At 50.2% G+C, this 20140-nt stretch overlaps 2 protein-coding genes across 2 annotated transcripts; one reads left to right on the top strand and one right to left on the bottom strand.

The window, feature by feature from the left end:
• Positions 1-387: 387 nt before the first annotated feature.
• Positions 388-3009, top strand: Frat1 (FRAT regulator of WNT signaling pathway 1). The gene has a single exon (XM_052185932.1). It carries the CDS (start codon positions 612-614, stop codon positions 1437-1439), a length of 828 nt encoding a protein of 275 aa, XP_052041892.1. The 5' UTR covers positions 388-611; the 3' UTR covers positions 1440-3009.
• A 13086-nt stretch (positions 3010-16095) lies between these two features.
• Positions 16096-17909, bottom strand: Frat2 (FRAT regulator of WNT signaling pathway 2). Its single transcript, XM_052185921.1, has one exon. The coding sequence runs from the start codon at positions 17528-17530 to the stop codon at positions 16835-16837; it is 696 nt and encodes a 231-aa protein (XP_052041881.1). The 5' UTR covers positions 17531-17909; the 3' UTR covers positions 16096-16834.
• Positions 17910-20140: the final 2231 nt, after the last annotated feature.

Below are 20140 nucleotides of genomic sequence, written 5' to 3'. Positions count from 1 at the left end.
CCTCTCCTTTCCATCTTCGTCTGACTCTGGCACCCAAACCTTAAAAAAAGAAAAGAAAGAAAAGAAAAAAAGAAAGAAACGCCACCGCCTAAACCAAACCACTTGACGTGCTGAGGGGAGTGTGTGGAGGTGTAAGTGTGTGGAAGTGACTGTGTGTGGAAGAGACCAATCGAGTCCCCCAAGGTGTCCATCTTGTGGAATGCCAATTAGGCGCGGCTGAGCGAACCAGAATCAACTTCCCCGTGCATCCCTGCACACAGTAGACACGCTGATGTGGCTCCGGGACAACCAGGCTCTACTTTGTCCCCTGGCCCTACAGGCTCACCACTGCCAAGGAGACAGCACCCCCCGGCCGCGCGCGGTGGTAGGAGCCGCGCGACGTCATCCATTGTTTACAAATCAACCCGAGCCGCCGGCGTTCCGGCTCCCGCGGCTCTCAGGCGCACGGTGCCACTGCCCGGTGGTCCCGGCTTCCGCGTCCCAGGCTCGGCCCCCGCCCGGCCCGGCCCGGGTTTCCGCCCCGCTCCCGCCCCAGCCGCGGCCCACCGAGCCCGCGGCCAACCGAGCAACCAGCGACGCCCGCACAGCCGCGGGGGCCCGGGCGGGGGGCCATGCCGTGCCGGAGGGAGGAGGAGGAGGAAGCCGGCGACGAGGCTGAGGGGGAGGAGGACGACGACAGCTTCCTCCTGCTGCAGCAGTCGGTGACTCTAGGCGGCTCGACCGACGTGGACCGGCTCATCGCCCAGATCGGCGAGACGCTGCAGCTGGACGCGGGGCACGACGGCCCGGCCTCGCGGTGTGCCGCCCCGGGGCCCCCGCCCGCGCCCCCGCGGGTCCTGGCGGCGCTGCCAGCGGACGAAGCCGAGGCCCCAGCGAGGCGGCTGCTGCGGCCGGCGGGTTCAGCGGAGGCCGGGGACCCTGCGCCCCCGGGAGCTGTGCGCTGCGTGCTGGGGGAGCGCGGGCGCGTGCGGGGCCGGACGGCGCCCTACTGCGTGGCGGAGATCGCCCCGGGCGCCAGCGCGCTGCCCCAGCAGCCGGGCCTTGAGGGACCCCCGGGCACCGGCAAACTGAGCACCCCGCAGCCACTGTCCGGCCCGTGCCGGCGAGGTTGGCTCCGGAACGCAGCCGCGTCCCGCCGCCTGCAACAGCGACGCGGATCTCAGCCGGAGACCCGCACTGGCGACGACGACCCGCACCGGCTCCTGCAGCAGCTCGTGCTCTCGGGAAACCTCATCAAGGAAGCGGTGCGGAGACTTCATTCGCGACGGCTGCAGCTACACGCAAAGCTTCCCGCACACCAGTTCCTCGGGCCTCTGTCAGCTCCGGTGCATGAGCCGCCTTCGCCCGGGAGCCCTCGTGCGGCTTGCAGCGACCCTGGCGCTTGCATGAGGAGGGCGCAGCTCAGAACTGGGGACGACCTTCTTGTCCCTGGCAGCTAACAACCTAAGTGGCCACAGCACCAGCTTGTAGCCGGGGACCAAGGGCTTCACCCAGCCGGAGCTGGTGGAGGAATCGAGCATTTGGAAACGGGAAAATAAGCTAAGGAAGACATCCAAAATATCGCAAATATTTTCATGGGTAACTGAAATTGAGAGCCCCAAACCTTTTGAAACCCAGGACTTAGGTTTGTTTAAAGCAGATTCTATAGAGCGCACCGCAGGCTGTCAACAGGACTCCTTTTTTGGCACGATCCAACCTGGTCGCTGCAGTTCTGCGCAGACTCTCCTGGCCAAGCGGACAACCACGTGGCCATGGTGCATGCTCTCAGGATCGGCTCAACCAGCTATGGAGCGAAGGACGATGCTCCCGTTACTTGCTGTACTTTTCAGGGCTGGTTCCTGATCCACTTTGGGGGAGGGGACTTAATTTCGGGGAGCGCCCCCAAAATGCCACACTTGAACATTTAACGACAGTTAAAAAAGACCATCTCATCTTTTGCGGTGCTGGTTTCAGTGTAAAACATGCGGTACCACGAGAGGACCCTCTTGGGGCTGAATAGAAGTAGCCGGTTTTTTGTTTGTTTGTTTGTCTATCCCCTTTTTTTTCAACGGGTTGCTATTAGCACAGTGTTAGGGAAAGCTGCCCCCCCCAGCTGTGTAGGGTGGAGACAGCAGTGAGCTGTGTTGGGTGATGGAAGGGTATAGGGAAGCATGGAGTGACCCCTCCTGCCTTCATAAAGTGTGTTTTTAAAGGAGACCCATCCCTTTTGGGGTTCAAGGTCACTGTTTCCTGGATGTGCACCTTGTAGTCGGGCTCCAGCACAGATTTACTGAATTACCTTGCTAGGAGGAGAGCACACTGTTTTGCAACTGCAGGAGCTCTCTAAGGACTCCCCCACCCCACCCCCCACCCCCCCACACACCTCCAGAGGGGGTGGGGATAGCGGGTACTGGCCTTCTGCTGTGCTTCCTGCCCAAGGCCACCGCCCCTACCCTTCCCTGCTTGCCTTGAGACAGTGGCCTAGTACCACCTTTCCCCCTTGGTTCTGCTGCCCTACTCAAGCGAGGTGGTGGTGCTGACGATGCTAGAGGCCAGGTTAGGGGACTGGGGAAGTTCCACATAATGGGCACTCCAGGGACACAGCTTGGGACACAGTCTCACACAGCCGCTTCTAATGGGCTCTCGGGGGCCATTTGTAATAACAGCTGCAGTTCCCTGGATAGACTGAGTTGATTTCCTCCTTCTGACCCTCCTCCCCCAGCTGTGCCTGCCTGCTCGATCGCTTTTGTAAGTGAAGGAAACCTAGTAGAAAATGTGTGACCCTCCAAATGGGGAAGCTGATGGCTTTTTTGCTATTGTGACTGTGAAGTGCTTGGAAATACTGTTCACTCTGAGCGGACCGTTGGGTTTTAGTTTTATGGAGTCAATGGCTTGTTCAGCATCCAGATGTGGCTATTGACATATCTACACTTCGCACCGGAGTGACTGGAATTGTGGCTGTCCTGATTATAGGATTTTAATTTAACTAAAATAACTGTTTTTGAATAAATGTGTTGGGTTTTTCCCTCCCGCTTTTATTTTGTACTTGCCTCCTGTGGGAAAGATGTGCAGAGCACATTTCTCTGATCTCCATAAACATGAAAACACTTGAAATCTCTGTCAGCCTGGCTTGAGGCTGGTAATTAGAGGCCTTTGTGTCTGAGCAGCTCAGTAGTCAGACGAGGCCTGTGCAGCTGGGTGTGTACGTGCTGGCATGAAATTAAATGAAAGTGAGGTCAGGTTTTGGACCAATCCCATTCAGCAAACCTCAGAGCCTTTTGGGTGTCAGGGAGGACGTCAGAGCATCCGTCTGGGAGGCTTACTGCTCCACCTACGCTACACAGGCTCAACTCTTCTGGCGCCCTGATGGGGCTGTTGACCAGGTGCTACCCAAGATATAAACCCGATAGTAGGAACACTGGTTGAGATCTTATTAAATGACACTTCCCTCTTTGCCTTTAGTACATTTGCTACCATCCTGTCTCAGCGATGACACAATCTGTTCCCTCAAGGAAGGAGCTCGAGTTGGATAGCAAGGGGTGAAGTGGGGCAGGGACCTTGGAGAAGTATCGGAACTCTGGTTTTTCCATGTCCTCTCCTGTGCCGCACGGACAGTGAGATACAGCCTGCGTGATGGCGGCCTAGCATGTCCTAGAGAATGATTGGTAGTTCCTAGCCCTTCCTTTCCAGAACTGGCTCTAAGGAGCCAGGTGATTGGGGTCCGTGATTTTTCATTCAATGGAAACTTACTCGTTGGGAGCATTTGCTGTCTTGTGTGTTAGATGTCAGTTCTTTTGATTCAATGTGCCATTGCATCTTAAATTCACTGGACACGTAGTCCGAGGGGCAGCTTCTGAACACCTCAGGCATGCCATTTCCCATGACCTGCCCAGCAAGAGGAGGACAATTATGAGGACTTGAAGACAAGGAAGGAGCCTCTGTAGTGCAGTGCTGAGCTTGTGTGGGTGGTGGTCCGAGGCTCTGGTGCGGGCATAGCCCTGAGTTTTTTACGGAGGCGCTTCTCAGAGATCTAGGTCTAGGCAGTCCAAGGCTTTTCTGTCTCCAAACTATCAATGAGCAAATGCTAATGCACTGAAGAACCAGATTCTTGGTAGCATGGTGGTTTGTGTTTATAGACCAGCACTTGGGGAGCTGAGACAGAAGGAGAGGTACAAGTTCCAGGCCAGCCTAGGCTACGGAATGAGAACGTGCCTATAAATTAATAAGCAGCCAGAGGTCACCCAATACGGGCCTCCCTATAAAGATGAAACAGAAACCAAGCTTGGTACATGCTCATAATCTCAGCACTTGGGAGGCACGGAGAGGAGAATCAGGAATTCAGAGTCATCCTTAGTTACATATTGGAGCCAGCCTGGGCAACATAAGACCCTTTCTTTCTAAAGGTGGGGGGGGGGGGCAGGGAGGTGAGGAAACTAATAGATACCATGCAGAGAGATGCTATGTAGTTGAAATAGAGTACAGTTCTATAAGCCTTTTTATAAAATTCCTGCCTAGAATATACATGGCCCAGAACTACACATACACACACACACCTAGCCAAGGTAAGCACAGTGGCAGGCATATAGTTCCATCTACTCAGGAGGCTGACACAGAAGGGGTGGGTCAGCCCTGGGTTTGTATTTTTTTTTTGGATTTGGTTTTTTCAAGACAGGATTTCTCTGTATAGCCCTAGCTGTCCTGGAACTCACTCTGTAGACCAGGCTGGCCTTGAACTCAGAAGTCCGCCTGCCTCTGCCTCCCAAAGTGCTGGGATTACAGGCGTGCACCACCACCGCCCAGCTGGGTTTGTATTTTTTAAGATTTATTTTATTTTATATGGATAAGTATTTGCCCAAATATATACCTGTGTACCGTATCCATACCCAGTGCTCTCAGAGGTCAAAACCAGGATTCAGATCCCCTGAAACTAGAATGGTTATGAGCCACCATATAGGCCCTGAGAACTGATTTCAGGTCCTCTGTAAGTGTAACAATTATTCTTTTGTTTGTTTGGTTTTAGTTTGGTTTTTCGAGACAGGGTTTCTCTTTGTAGCCCTGGCTGTCATTGAACTCACTCTGTAGACCAGGCTGGCCTTGAACTCAGAAATCTACCTACCTCTGCCTCCCAAATGCTGGGATTAAAGGCGTGGGCCACCACTGCCTGCAATTATTCTTAACCATTGAGACATCTCTCCAGTCCCTAGCCCTGGAGTTTGAAACCAGCCTGGGCAATATGGCAAGATGCAGCCCATTTCTTTCTCTCCATTCTAAGATACTTCAAAGAGTACTTATACTTAATAAAAGGTAAGTAAGTAAAAATGAAAAATCTTGACAGGTTCTACTACTCACCCTTAAATCCTTTTTTAGAACAGAATAAGTCAGAATTTCTATCAGTGGTTAATGTTATTAGAACTGTGTACACTTGCATGCTCTCAGGCGAGTGGGTTGAACGACAAAGAGTTTCATGAAAACTGAGCAAGATACACCTATAGATCATTCTATAGATGCTCCCTAGCCAAAGAGTATAGACAGGATGGAGGGATTCTCTGAAGTCAGTGGTGAAATCTATCAGTCTAGAAGCCAGATTTTTGGGGGGGCTTCCGGTTCAGGCCTCTTTTCGAGTGCTCCATATCTTTATAAAAGGTCCAATTTTGTTTACTAGGCAAAGCTGCAGGTAAATGATACCTCCATGGTTGTCCAAATTGGTGACCTTGGCATCAGAACCCTGGAAAATGCTGTCCCAATTATCCAGTCACCTGGAGTGCCAGGTATGCTATAACAATTTTGATTTTCAGATATAGGATCTCATGTAGCCCAGGCTGGCCTTCAACTTGCTTCGTAACAGAGGTTAACCTTGAATTTCTAATCCTCCTACCTCAACTTCCCAAGTACTGGGATTACAAATGTTTTTGAGTCCTGGGGTTTGGATTCTAGGCAAGCATTCTTCCAACAGGACGACCTCCCTTGTCTACTGTAACCATTTTCTTACAAATTATTCTGCACAGTACAAAGACAGCTGGTCACCGCCTAGGTGAGATAAAAAGATCAAAGCTACAAATTGAATAAAACAACTAAAATTAATCAATTAACAAGGAAGTGATTTGAATAAAAGAAAGGCCCATGGAGCATCCAATGCCTGCCGCCCTGAGATCACGCTAAACCAGGCTTAAATGCTCTGAATTCAATTTTTATCTTTTTTTTTCTAGTTCTTTTTCCAGCTTAGAAGCAGGAACATGGAGTGAAGATCAGACAACACTTTCCTATCCAGCAAAGTCTAAGTTGAACCCTGTGATCCTTTCCTCCCAATCAGAAAAGCGTTGCCTTGGCAACCAAATTACTAACTCACTCAATTAGTGCCCCTTCCCTTTCCACCAATGCTCAGTAATCACAGAATGTCAGCCCTAGAGAGCTCAGGCTTTGCAGGCTGGGGCTCCTGTCTCGGAGGGATGGAAGTGCACTCTATATATAATGCCAGTGGAAGCTGGTTCAGGCAAAGAGGAAAAGCTCTCCTGGGCAGGGCTCCCATGCCTATCTGAAGGAGTGCAAATGAGCTGCCCTCCTGTCCCAGACATAGCAAGAACTGGGCGCTGCAGGCTAGCTGTGTGCTTTGGGACAGGGTCTACAAGCTCGTTATGCCAAAAATTCATCTGCAAAATGGGATAATTACAGAGCCTAACTTGCAGAATTGTGGGAGGTTTGATAATCCATACGAAGCAAATGGGGAAACAAATCACTCCTGTAAGCATGTTTGCTCTGCTCCCCCTCCCCCTCTTCCCTCCCCCTCTCCGCTCCCATTCCCCCTCTCCTCCCCCCCCCCCCTGTGATAGGGTCTTGGGTACCCCGACCCTCACTTGCTCCACAGCCAACCCTCACTCTGACTTTCTGATCCTTTTGCCTTCGCCCCCCAAGTGCTGGGACTATAAGCATTCACCGTTATTTTGGGCTCAGGAAACTGTTATCTAAAAGAACAACTTTGGACAAGCAGTGGTGGCACACTCCTTTAATCCAAGGACTTGAGAGGCAAAGGCAGGCAGATTTCTGAGTTCAAGGCCAGCCTGGTCTCCAGAGTGAGTTCCAGGACAGCCAGGACTACACAGAGAAACCCTTGAAAAGCCAAAAGAAAAAAAAGCAAAACTTTGAGTCTTTTGTAGAAAAGCATGTCTCTTAATGTCTACATCAGTATTTCTCCCCCCTCTCTTTCCCCCTCTCTCTTTCCTCCCTCCCTCTTCCCCCCCCCCTTTTTCCCCTCTTCCTTGTGAGGGCTCATGAACTACACCGTTTGTATCACAGAGCTATATGTCATTGTTCCCTGATCTCTCTTTTTCTCTCAAGACAGGGTTTCTCTGTGTAGCCCTGGCTGTCCTGGAACTCACTCTGTAGACCACACACACATTAAATTAATTTTTAAACAAAGAGGCACGGGGAAGCCGGTGAGGGGATGTAGACTTAGAACCTCAGTACTTGGGAGGTAGAGGCAGAAGAACAAGTTCAAGGAAACCCTTGATCACGGAACAAGACCGTCTCAGATCACAAACCAAAAGGGCCCAGAGACTGGGGATCTAGCTCAGGGGTAGCCTGCACGCCCAGGCCGTGGGCCTGAGCTCCATCACCTCAAACCTGTGTCCTCTGACGTCAGACCACTGGAGCTCAAACCCTGCTGCAGTTTCACAGGAAAGCGTTAAAGGTAGCTGAACTGTAATTATCCAGATGTGCAGTAAGGAAGGGGCAGAGGTCACCTAGCCAAGGAAGGGAAACAACTGGTTTGGAACTTGTAGAGCTGGGGCAGTAGGATTATCACCAGCAAGGGGAAGGGATCCTGGGGCCCAGCTCTTAAGATCCCCTCCTTGTTAGAAGACCCACCCTCTTCTAATTCAATTTCTGTGCTTGGCTGAAGTATGGCTTGCCTGCCTGCTGCATTTCTGTCTATAATTTGTGCTGAGAAAAAAAAAACAAAAACATGCAATTGTGTCCCAGGAATTATGTCCCAGTTCATTCTGTTCCTTGCTTCATCTTTACTGTCATTACAGAGTTATCTCAGGGACTCGAGTGTGCATGCCTCCTTCCCAAAGAGATTATATAGACTTTGATGGCAGCAGGATGACAAAATGAAGAGCGTGTCTTAGGCAGATAGTTGAGCCACGTGGCGCGGGGAATGGACTGGGGCTGAGGGGGACTATTTATGGTCGCCCAGATCCATGGCTGGCAACCAGACACCAGGCGATAAAGGCCTGGGATGGGTAGGAAAAGGAAAAGTCAAGAGACAGTTTCGAAAAGAAAACTCACGGTACAGTACCACGTAGCCATAAAATGCTGTGCTGGAGCCAGACTGCCTGGCTCCTTCCTATAACCCTTGGTAGATTTCTTCACCTCTCTAGTAATAGTGAAAGTTCCCACCTGATAAGATTGTTGTGGTACTAGTAAAACCACTCAGCCCCTCCCCCAACCCTGCCCTGCCCAAAGCATGGCTGCATTAAATACTACCACTTGGGTATTGGTATTCAGTAAATATTTGCAGGACAAACAAACGGGAGGGGGGGTTCAACAGTGAGGCACAAGCTAGGGGGGCCTGGAAGGAGATAATGAGCTGAAATGAGCCAAGACGCCAGAAGTCTGAAGTTGGCGGGAAAGGAGGGACAGGACCTGAAAGGGGAAAAGAGGAGGTGTCCTAGAATAGGACAGTGTGGGAAATGCATGGCTCTGAGGTTTTGGGTTTTTTTGGTTTGGTTTGGTTTGGTTTTGGGTTTTTTTGTTTTAGTTGTTTTCTTTTTCTTTCTATTTTGTTTTATTTTATTTTATTTTATTTTTCCCGAGACAGGGTTTCTCTGTATAGCCCTGGCAGTCCTGGAACTCACTCTGTAGACCAGGCTTGCCTCTCAAACTCAGAAATCCACCTGCCTCTGCCTCCCAAGTGCTGGGATTAAAGGCGTGCGCCACCACCGCCTGGTGGGTCTGAGTTTGCTACTAGGCAATATAGAGCAAACATCACAAAGAGAAAATGGCTGGGAAGGATTCCTCAGCCAAGAGAAACATCCATGCTTAACTGAGGCTAAGCAGGGGATGGTGACTGTGATGAGCAATCAAAGGGAGCTTCTCTGAGGGACCAGGCTCCTGGCAGAGGAAGGAAAAACCGGGTTTCTTGGGACTAGGAAGAAGATGGCTCAGTGGTTAGAGCACTGGCTGTTCTTCCAGAGGACCTGGTTTCAACTCTCAGCACCTCATACCTGTCTGTAACTCCAGTTCCAGGGGACCTGACATCCTCACACTGACACACACGTAGGCAAAACACCAATGTACATAAAAAAATATTAAAAGAGTAATTTGAGGCCAGGCAGTGGTGGCACACACCACGCCTTTAACCCCAGCACTTCTGAGGTAGAGGTGGGCAGATTTCTGAGTTTGAGGCCAGCCTGGTCTACAGAGTGAGTTAGTTTCAGGACAGCCAAGGCTACACAGAGAAGCCCTGTTTCCAATCACCCTGCCTCCCCCCCAAAAAAGAGCAATTTGGAGAGAGAGAGAGAGAGAGAGAGAGAGAGAGAGAGGAGTTCCTGTTGTGGGCTGGGCTCGAGGGGAGGGATCACGTGTGGATAGTTCATAGGACAGCACCCTGGGTTACAAAATGACCAACCACAGAGAATCCTAGGATCTGACCAGGCCTTAAATCAACTTTATAACCTTTCAGCCTGGGAAAGCCCAGTGTTTCTGTGAATGAGCTGCCTGTAGCTAATGCTATAAAAGAATACAAATTAAAATTGATACCAAGGAGTTTAGTAACTGTTTCCCCTTATCAGCAGAGATAAGTGTGGAATCCCAGCTGATAGGCTGCCCAGGCCGTTTATTTGATTTATTGATTTGGGTGTGTTACAGAGGCACAAGCAGGTTATCTTTCTGCTACCTTTGCCCTGCCTCTGCTTGTTCCTGTTTAACTGTCAAAATTAGATCTCACATCCTAATATTGAAAAGGGCTTCCCTGCAAGCTCTTTCCCAGACTCGGAAGTCACAGTCACAAGCCCTCCTTCCTTCCCTTTCTTTTAATTTCCCTTAAAAAAAATACATTTGCTTTATTGTATATAATACAAGCCCTTTCCTCCAAGTGTTCCTTAAATAGTACTTTTTGCCGGGCAGTGGTGGCGCACGCTTTTAATCCCAGCACACAGGAGGCAGAGGCAGGTGGATTTCTGAGTTCAAGGCCAACCTGATCTACAGAGTGAGTTCCAGAACAGCCAGGGCTATACAGAGAAACCCTGTCTCAAAAAACCAAATAAATAAATAGTACTTTTTTCCCAGCCGGGATAAGCATTCGAAGAACGACTGGCGCCTTCTAGGTTGGTAAAGACCCTCCTTCATCGCCAAGCCTGACAATATGAATACTTGGAACCCATGTGGTAGAAATAAAAAGCTCTGCATGTCGTTTTCTGACTCATATACATGCACATGCACACATGTGTACATGCATGTGTATACACACATACGCAAATGAATAATGTAATGAAAATAATTTCTGAGACAGGGTTTTTCTATGTGGTCCTGGCTGTCCTGGAACTTGCTCTGTAAACCAGGCTCACCTTGAACCACCTGCCTCTGCCTAAGTGCTGGGATTAAAAGTGTCTGCCACCACCTGGCTGAAAAAATTTTTTTAAAAAGGGTCTGGTGATTCCAAGTTTCTAGGCTAATATCCGCTTATCAGTGAGTGCATACCATGATTGATCTTTTGAGACTGAGTTACCTCACTTAGTATAATGTTCTCCAGCTCCATACATTTGTCTAAGAATTTCATGAATTCATTGTTTCTAATGGCTGAATAGTACTCCATGATGTCCAAGAAGAATGGAGGAGTGGCCCCTGGTTCTGGAAAGGCTCAGTGCAGCAGTTGTAGGCCAATACCAGAACAGGGAAGTGGGAAGGGGTGGATGGGGGAACAGGGAGGGAAGAGGGCTTGTTGGGACTTTTGGGGAGTGGGGAGCCTAGAAGGGGGAAATCATTTGAAATGTAAATAAAGAATATATCGAATTTTAAAAAAAGGGGCTGGTGTGATCACTCAACAGGTAAAGGTGCCGAGGACCAACCTTGACTATGTCTGATTCCAGAAATTTACATGGCAGAGGAGGAACACAAACTTCCACAAGTTGCCTTCTGACACACACACACACACACACACACACACACACACACGCTACTTAGCTGGCTGTAATGGTATATATTTATATTCCTAATACTTGGGAGGTAAAAACAAGAGGATCAAGAATCTGCTGGGCAGTGGTGCACACCTGTAATCCCAGCACTCTGGGAGGCAGAGGCAGGCGGATTTCTGAGTTCGAGGCCAGCCTGGTCTACAGAGTGAGTTCCGGGACAGCCAAGGCTACACAGAGAAACCCTGTCTTGAAAAAAAAACAAATCCATAAAAAAAAAACCAAAAAAAAAAAAAAAAAAACCCAAACAACAAAAAAAAGAGGATCAAGAGTCAAGGATTGGGACTGAAGAGAAGGCTCTATGGTTAAAAGCACTTGCTCTTACTGAGGACCCGGGTTCAAGTCCCAGCATCTACATGGTGGCTCTCTACTGTAGCTCCAGTTCTGGGGGAGTCAGTACCCTCTTCTGATCTTTGTGTATACCAGTTTCACACACAGTACACAGACATACATGCAGCAAAACACCCATACATATAAAATTAAAAAATAAGGGGCTGGAGAGATAGCTCAATGGTTAAGAGCACTGTCTGCTCTTCCAGAGGTTCTTAGTTCAATTCCCAGCAACCACATGGTGGCTCACAATCATCTGAAATGGGATCTGATATCCTCTTCTGGTGTGTCTGAAGAGTGACAGTATACTCACATACATAAAATAATTTTTTTTTTTTGAGACAAGGTTTCTCTGTGTAGCCCTGGCTGTCCTGGAACTCATTCTGTAGACCAGGCTGGCCTCGATCTCAGAAATCCACCTGCCTCTGCCTCCCAAGTGCTAGGATTAAAGGTGTACGCTGCCACTGCCCAGCATAAATAGATCTTTAAAAATAAATAAATAAATCTAAAAAGAAAGTTCAAGATTATGTTCAAAACTAGCCGGATGGTAGTGGTACACACCTTTAATCCCAGCACTCAGCAGATCTCTGAGTTTGAGGCCCACCGGGTCTACAGAGCTTCCATGACAGAAAAAACAATTTTTTAAAAAAAAAAAATTAAAGTCGGGCGGTGGTGGCGCATGCCTGTAATCCCAGTACTCTGGGAGGCAGAGGCAGGTGGATTTCTGAGTTCGAGGCCAGCCTGATCTACAGAGTGAGTTCCAGAACAGCCAGGGCTATACAGAGAAACCCTGTCTTGAAAAAACCAAATCCAAAAAACCATAAATAAATAACGTTCAAAATAAATGAATAAAAAGATCACTCCTTAATGGTGCTGATAAAGGGAAAATGAACTATCAACCCAGGTCACTGACCAAGCTCTAGTCCACATGCCCTGGACGTCTGTAGCCTGGGGGCTTTCGAGTAGAGGAGACCTGAACACAGCTGCTCAGCCCTTGCGATCCTAGCTGCAGCGGCTCACCCTTCAGTATCCTTGGCGCCTCACCCTTGGTTCTGCTATCATCTGTCCGCTTCTGAGTGGATTCTCATCTTTCTCCCGGAAACCTGATGACCCGGTCTTTATAAGGTGCTTGGGATGGAGCCCAGCCCTTGGTAAGCTAAAGACATTAGCCAGTGTTTTTACTGTTGTTCTTAAAGACCATCTCCTAGGTGTAGCCTCAACTGCCGAATCGTCATCACCAACCCTTATCTAGCTGTTTTGAGACTCTGGGCTGCTGTCCCTGAAACTTCACGAGTCTCCTAACCAACCCTCCCCACCAACAATCCAAGTCACCCGACACAACTCAGCTTCTCCCGGTTACTTCCCTAGAGCTGTGGTCCCCCTGGCTCGGCATTACAGGATGGGAACATTGTCAGGGGAACTTAGGCACCAGTCCTTTCAGAAGATAGGAGCCATTTCATCCCTGCCTCTCCACACCTTTCTGTGCCTATCATTCTCAGGGACCGAGTGTCTCAGCCAAAGTCACTCCTGGGCTGAGTACTAGGAATGGACCATTCCAAGATGCAGTATTTTTAGAAATGGCCTTTGCTTCCTCCGGTGACTTCACTGAGACACTTTCAGGACCTGGGCTGGGTCTAGGCATTCTCTAGTTTTTACAAATGAGGAAATCAGTACCAGGAGAATTCAGGTCAAGGCCCAAGCAGCCGTAAAGACCGTGACCAACAATAAGCACGTTGTCATCAAACCCAGTGCAGTCCAAGGGGACTACATCGCTCTGAGCAGAAGGGACCTCCCCCTTAGTCTAAAATCCATGTAGGCTTTTTTATTGTTATTTTTAAGAATTATTTTATGTATATGAGCACTCTATCTTCATGCACAGCAGAAGAGATCATCAGATCGCATCACAGATGGCTATGAGCCACCACGTGGTCTCTGGAAAATTAACTCTGGACCTCTGGAAGAGCAGTCAGGGCTCTTAAGCACTGAGCCATCTCTCCAGCCCTCATGCAGGCTTTTGAAGGCCTTCTTGAACACATACCAACCTTAGAGACCATTTTTTCTATGCTGGTCTTGTGAAACCCATCTGGTGTAGTGAAACCCACGTTCCTGTCACAGTCTGGGAGGGACTGAATGTGGGAAGACAGGCTGAAGGGTATTTCAGGGAAAGCAACTCCCTGGACTCCAAGCCTGGAGCCATCTGGAAGGGCTTTTGTATCCAAGTTGGCAGGACACTTTTCACGACATGTGGCATGTCAAAAGACTGGTTTGTGAGAGCTATGTTCGGGACTACAAGTAGCAAGAGGATGACTGTAATCCTTTCCCCCAATTCCCCTCCTGCGATCGTGGAGGATCAGCCTAGTAAAACTAGTTATTTCTAAAACTTTCTTGGAATCTAGACAGAAATTATTGAAGGCACGAGTGCGTCCCAGAACAGTGTTACATGCTTTCATTATTAAAATACTGTAGTCAGATATAGTGGTCCACGCCCTTAATCCCAACATGCAGGCAGCAGACCTCTGTGAGCTCCAGGCCTGGTCTACATAGCAAGTTCCAGGCCAACCAGAGATACACAGACTCAGTCTCAAACAAAACAAAAAACAGAACCAGAATATTTCCTCCTGGCCTTGCCCCATCACCACCACAAAAGCCACGTGGGTGGGCAGGCTCTGGTTAGAGGAAAACCCTGAAGCCTAGATTCTGACTTTCCACTGTGTATTACACAAAAGGTATGTTACACCAGGTATGTGTCTATACCAGAACTCAGTTCCTGTCTCCTCTCTTAAGTTTGTTGGGTCCTGAAGATGTCTGTCCTTGGCAAAAGTCACTGTTTCAACTTCATTGCTGAAGCTATTCCGCCCAGGCTACAGTCCCCTAGGATGTTTGTCTGTATCCTGCTTCTGTGAGTGCAGGCCCTTCTTATCAGGAACTAGAATTCTGAATGAAGCAGCTACTCGCTGTTTGTCCTGTGCTTCAAAGGGAATCCTACTCCCTTTGTAGCAGGTCTCAACCCTCAAACAATCTCCCCAAAGGTTGTTCAGTGCCGGGCAGTGGTGGTGTACACCTTAAATCCCAGCACTTGGGAGACAGAGGTAGGTGGATTTCTGAGTTGGAGCCCAGCCTGGTCTACAGAGTGAGTTCCAGAACAACCAGGGCTACACAGAGAAACCCTGTCTCAGAAGAAAGAAAAATAAAAAAGTCAGACAGGAAGCAACGAGGAGTCCTGCTCAGAGAATATAAAGCTGAGAATGAACAGATGTGTCAAGAACTTTGATCTAATCCCACTGACTTTCCCAAACCATTCAACAACTGCCAAAGAAATGGCTCAGTCTTGGGCTTTGCCAGTGGCACAGGCCTTTAATCCTAGCACCCAGCCCCTAGGAGGCAGAGGCGGGACCAGCCTGGTCTATATAGCAAGCAAGCTTCAGGACAACCAGGACTGCACAGATCCTGTTTCAAAACAAACAAATCAACATATTTTTCTCTGTGTAGACTACAGCTGAAGGCTGGGCTGTCTGAAAGAACACAGGCTTTGTGCACGCCCATTTTCAGAAGAACTCTTCCCTCCCAGTACAGTACCTCCTTGCCCTGCAAGCATTCTTAGAATATGATCAATGGGAGAACCCATGGAGCAGCCTCCAAAATCTCACAAGAGGGAAGACAACACGGCCCAGCTGGTAAGGCCACTCGCTGCCAGGCCAGGCTACCCAAATTTGATATCTAGGGCTCAAGTAGAAGGGGAGAAGCTGCCACAGTTGTCATCAGAGTTTCATAGGCTTTCCTAATGCATATGTGAACCCTCCACACACTGAACAAATGAATGTACAAATGTACCAAATGCAAATAGCTGGGTGAAGCGGACACTGCCTCCGTGTATTCCCAGCACTCAGGAAGTAGAGACGGGGGAAATATGAGGCTAGCCTGATCTACACAGAGTGAGCTCCAGGCCACTGGGAACGCATCTCAAAATGTGTGTAAATGAAACACAGCCAGAGACACGCAAACACACTGCCTCCAGGAGTTAACAAAAGCACAGCTCTAGTGCCAGCCCCCCAGTTACCCGAAGACAGACACCCCAGTCTTCTTTCCCCCTCCTACCGCCAATCAAAAACAAAGACCATTTTCCAAAACAAAAACCAAATTTATTCAGCAGACATTTTAATTATGAATCCTATAAATCAGGACCACCACAATTTCAGACACTCCGTTGCGAAGTGTACATCAACAGCCACATCTGGAGGATGAACGAGCCATTGAATCTTAAAAAAAAAAAAGGTTTAGCTACCTTAAAGTATGGAGTGGCACCTCAGAAAGGGTGCCATCGGGTTTCACAAGGGGAAAAGCCAGCATTTTCTCCTCCTGGAGTCACATTTAAAAAAAAAAAGTTTCAGTCACTCACCAAGAACTGGCAGGTGAGGAATGAGGAGGGGAGCCCTCCAATTCCGCAGAGGGCCAAAAGGGCAGAAGAGGGTGTCCACTGCTTTATCCCTCTCCACACACACCACAAACACAATGGCTGCAGGGAGGTCAGGAGGTTGCTTATGACCATTTCTGAGAAAGCTGGTGCTATGGCCAAGAGTGGCCTAGCAGGAGGAGTTCTGGGAAAAAAAAAAAGCACAGGAAATGCAAATAACTCTTCCTACATGGCCCTGTTGGCCTGTGTCCTCAGGAGACTCCAAGTGGTGGCAAAGGGACACTCTGGTCTGTGTTTGGATCCAGAAAAATCTGGGGTTAGCACTCCCAAGAATCCCATAACACTCCACTCAATCAACCTGACCTTGAGTTCAGGTTGGCAAGGTCAAGTCATTCGCATGTCCCCATTTAAACTCATCTTTCCCCACCTTCAAGAATTCACCAACTAGGTCCCACATTCACGATCACAAATTAAGCTGGAGAAAGCAAGCGTTGCCAACCCACCCATCTGCCAACGTTTTATGTTCTTCACCCTAGAACCTCTATGCTCTGCAACTGTAGCACCATATTCAGAAAGCTTCTGTACCCGAAAATAACGAGATCATATATTATGCCTACTATTGGTTTTCAAGTATTGTTAGAAGCCCTCCGGATTCCCGCCACTGCGAGCCACATCTATAAACAATCCAAGCACACGATAAAGGCTAAATCAGGTCCAAGTGGATCAAGTAGCTGCCACAGTTCTCCCAATAGATCCCAGGTACTCGGCTGCCGGTGCTGTCCAGTCGAGTCCGTTTTCTTTAACAGTCTCTCGCGGCTGGGTAACTTTGAGGCTGTAGCCCGAGAGATGGACGACAACTCCAGCTCCGCACTGTCCGGGGCAAGACACAGTTGGTTTCGCGTCCTCTTTCTCCTCCAGGGACTCCAGGTCAGAGCCAGGCACCGGAAGGCTGCAGGGTGACAGAGTCCGGTCCGTTTCGGCCACCCCCGGACCCTGGGGCGCTCGCGGGGCTCGTGGCCGCAACCGCGGCGACCGCTCGCTGGAGCCTGCGCACCGCCTCCTTGATGAGGTTTCCGGAGAGCACGAGCTGCTGCAGGAGCCGGTGCGGGTCGTCATCGGCCACGCGCGCTCCGCCTGCGGTCCACCGCCGTTGCTGGGTTCGCCGAGAAGCCACGGAGCCCGGGAGCCACCCTCGCCTCCCCGGCCCAGGAAGCGCGTTGGCGCCCGGAGCGATCTCCGCCACGCAGTAGGGCGCCGCCCGGCCCCGCACGCGCCCGCGCTCCCCCTGCACGCAGCGCACAGCTCCCGGGGGCGCAGGGTCCCCGGCCTCCGCTGAACCCGCCGGCCGCAGCAGCCGCCTCGTTGGGGCCCCGGCTTCGTCCGCCGGCAGCGCCGCCAGGACCCGCGGGGGCGCGGGCGGGGGCCCCGGGGCGGCACACCGCGAGGCCGGGCCGTCGTGCCCCGCGTCCAGCTGCAGCGTCTCGCCGATCTGGGCGATGAGCCGGTCCACGTCGGTCGAGCCGCCTAGAGTCACCGACTGCTGCAGCAGGAGGAAGCTGTCGTCGTCCTCCTCCCCCTCAGCCTCGTCGCCGGCTTCCTCCTCCTCCTCCCTCCGGCACGGCATGGCCCCCCGCCCGGGCCCCCGCAGCTGTGCGGGCGTCCGCTGGTTGCTCGGTTGGCCGCGGGCTCGGTGGGCCGCGGCTGGGGCGGGAGCGGGGCGGAAACCCGGGCCGGGCCGGGCGAGGGCCGAGCCTGGGACGCGGAAGCCGGGACCACGGGCAGTAGCACCGTGCGCCTGAGAGCCGCGGGAGCCGGAACGCTGCCGGCTCGGGTTGATTTGTAAACAATGGATGACGTCGCGCGGCTCCTACCACTGCGCGCGGCCAAGGGGGGGGAGATGTTCGCCAGAGGACTTAGGGGAGCGGGACGGCACTCATCTTGAGAGACCACCGCCCACGCTCTTTAGCCAGTAATAGTTTATAAGCCTGCGAGCAACTCCCGCGACGGGGCACCGCCTTCGCCGAGCCCAGGTCCTAGGACCTGTCGGAAAGGCGGTACCCTCGGAGACTGCCAAGTGGCTCCTCCCACTCGCGGACACACCCCCAGCACGCCCGACCTCTCCTCGGCTGCACGGGCTCCATCCCCACGTGTGGGCAACGCCTGCGCCGGCCCGGGGGAGGGGCGGCCCGAAGGTGGGGGCGGGGGAGGGGAGGAACCGAGGCCGCTGGCGAGCCGACCCTGTGGTCAACGCTTCCCAAACTTGCTCCTGTCCCCGCTGTTCTCAGAGCCTCGTCGTTGCTAGAGTTGACTTTTTTTGTAGTTCAAAGGAAAATGTTCTCGTCACCATAGGAGTCAAACGAGCTTAACAGACTTTTCCCCCCCTCTTCAGCCTCCTCTCTGTACATTATACAGCCACACATAAAAACATTGCAGTCACATTAAATTATAAACGCTTTTTCCGGTGATTGCATGCTCTTTGAAAACACTGTACCGATTACGTAAGTTTCCATTAAGTGCTTATAATTGTTTTAAATTCCGTCAGCAGTTGCTGTTTCTCCGATTTCACCGTTGTAGTAAGTGTGTGACTAATGCTCTTTCCCATAAAACTTTGCCAAATTTATGATTCAATTTTCAGAGTACATTCCTAAGAGTGGAGTTTTAGGTCAAAGGATAAGAGTATTTTTGAGTTTGGCCTTTTTACTTTTTGTAAATATATGGAAAAACCTAGAACTGGGTGAATGTACTCGTCATGTAATATGTAATGTAATATGTGATGTATGTCATTCATTGAAACCATTAGGTTTTAGTCATTATTTGAAAACCTTATTGTGTATGTGTGTCATGTTACAAGTGAAATTGACATTTTTTTCAGTTTGTCTGTTCTTTTTATTATTTTTTGGTTTTGGTTTGGTTTGGGCTATGGTTATGGTTTTTGTTTTGTTTTGTTTGTTTATTTGTTTTGAGACAGGGTTTCTCTGAGTAGCTCTGCTGTCCTGGACTCACCCTGTGAGTTGGCCTCACACTCAGAGATCTGCCTGCCTTTGCCTCCCAAGTCCTGGGAGCATGCTGCTGGCTTCCTTTGAGACTTCTAAGAACGGTAGATGTAGTCTCCCTGACTTGCTGCTCTTATTTGAAGGGTTTTGTTTGTTTCTCAAATCCATCGAGAGTTGCTTTTGGGGAGGGGTGTTGTTTTTTTGGGGGTTGGTTTTTTGTTTTTTGTTTTGTTTGTTTTTTGGTCTGATTTGGGGAGATGAGATGAAATTAATTTCTTCCTCTCCCTTCCCCTCCAGCTTGCCAACCAGGGCTATACTTCTGGTTGAAACAGAGGAGTGTGGTCTTTACACAGAGGCTGTGTCCAGAGTTCCCAGATGCTGGGAACTGGTGGTAATGAGGGATGGGTGGGGCTGGGAATATTCCGATCAGCTTCCTAGGAGCCAAAAGAGCCCTAAACGGGTTGTACAAAGACCTAGATTTAAGTCTCATCCCTACTACAAACTGGGTGTGGGACTCCTGGCCAATCAGTTTACAAGTGTTTTCACTCGTAAAATGGAAAAAAAAAATAATCCCTGCCCCGCCTCCTTTGGAGATTGTTTTCAGGATCAGATGAGGTGATGGGAGCAGGCTTTGTCAGGCATTACACAAATGTACTGTGGGATTAGGCCCCGCGGTTTACTGATGCGGCCTCTGGGCTCTCTTCCAGCAATTCCCTGGGGGAAAGAGCTAATATCTTAATAATAAAGGTATCCCCCTGAGCCCAGGAAGTAATGCAGACCCTGAAGGCAGTCCTTCCCCGGGCGGGAATGGCCTTAGAATCCTAGACTTCTCTGTCAGTCGACTTTACCCCGGGATGGGTTAGGGACTTCCCGAAAGCACTCTACTCTCCCAGATCTCAGGGTGTGTCCCGACTACAGCAGTTCTGCAGATCTGAGTGAGAGCAGAGCACCTTCGCACCAGGCTGCGCTTTCCTCCACCTCCGAGTCTCTTCACACTCTTTACTGTTGAAGACCGGAAGCTGTTCTCCCCAGAGATAAAGTCTCATTTTCATTCTGATGGTACTTACTGTAGAATTTCAAGGAGAATGAAAATTACGAGAGGGCTTATGGATTTCAGCAGAGTTAAAATGGCAATTTCCCCTCCACTCTGTAAGATGATGCCTGGCTGTAAGCAGAGAAAAGCAGTTTTATGCTCCATTGACTTTAAACATTAATGGGTCTAGCAAAGCTATTGTTTCTAC

The sequence above is a fragment of the Apodemus sylvaticus genome, chromosome 1 (genome assembly GCF_947179515.1).
Source record: "Apodemus sylvaticus chromosome 1, mApoSyl1.1, whole genome shotgun sequence".
NCBI classification, from domain to species: Eukaryota; Metazoa; Chordata; class Mammalia; order Rodentia; family Muridae; genus Apodemus; species Apodemus sylvaticus.
Note: the sequence above shows the minus strand (reverse complement) of the source record. Positions and strands in the feature narration are given on the sequence as shown.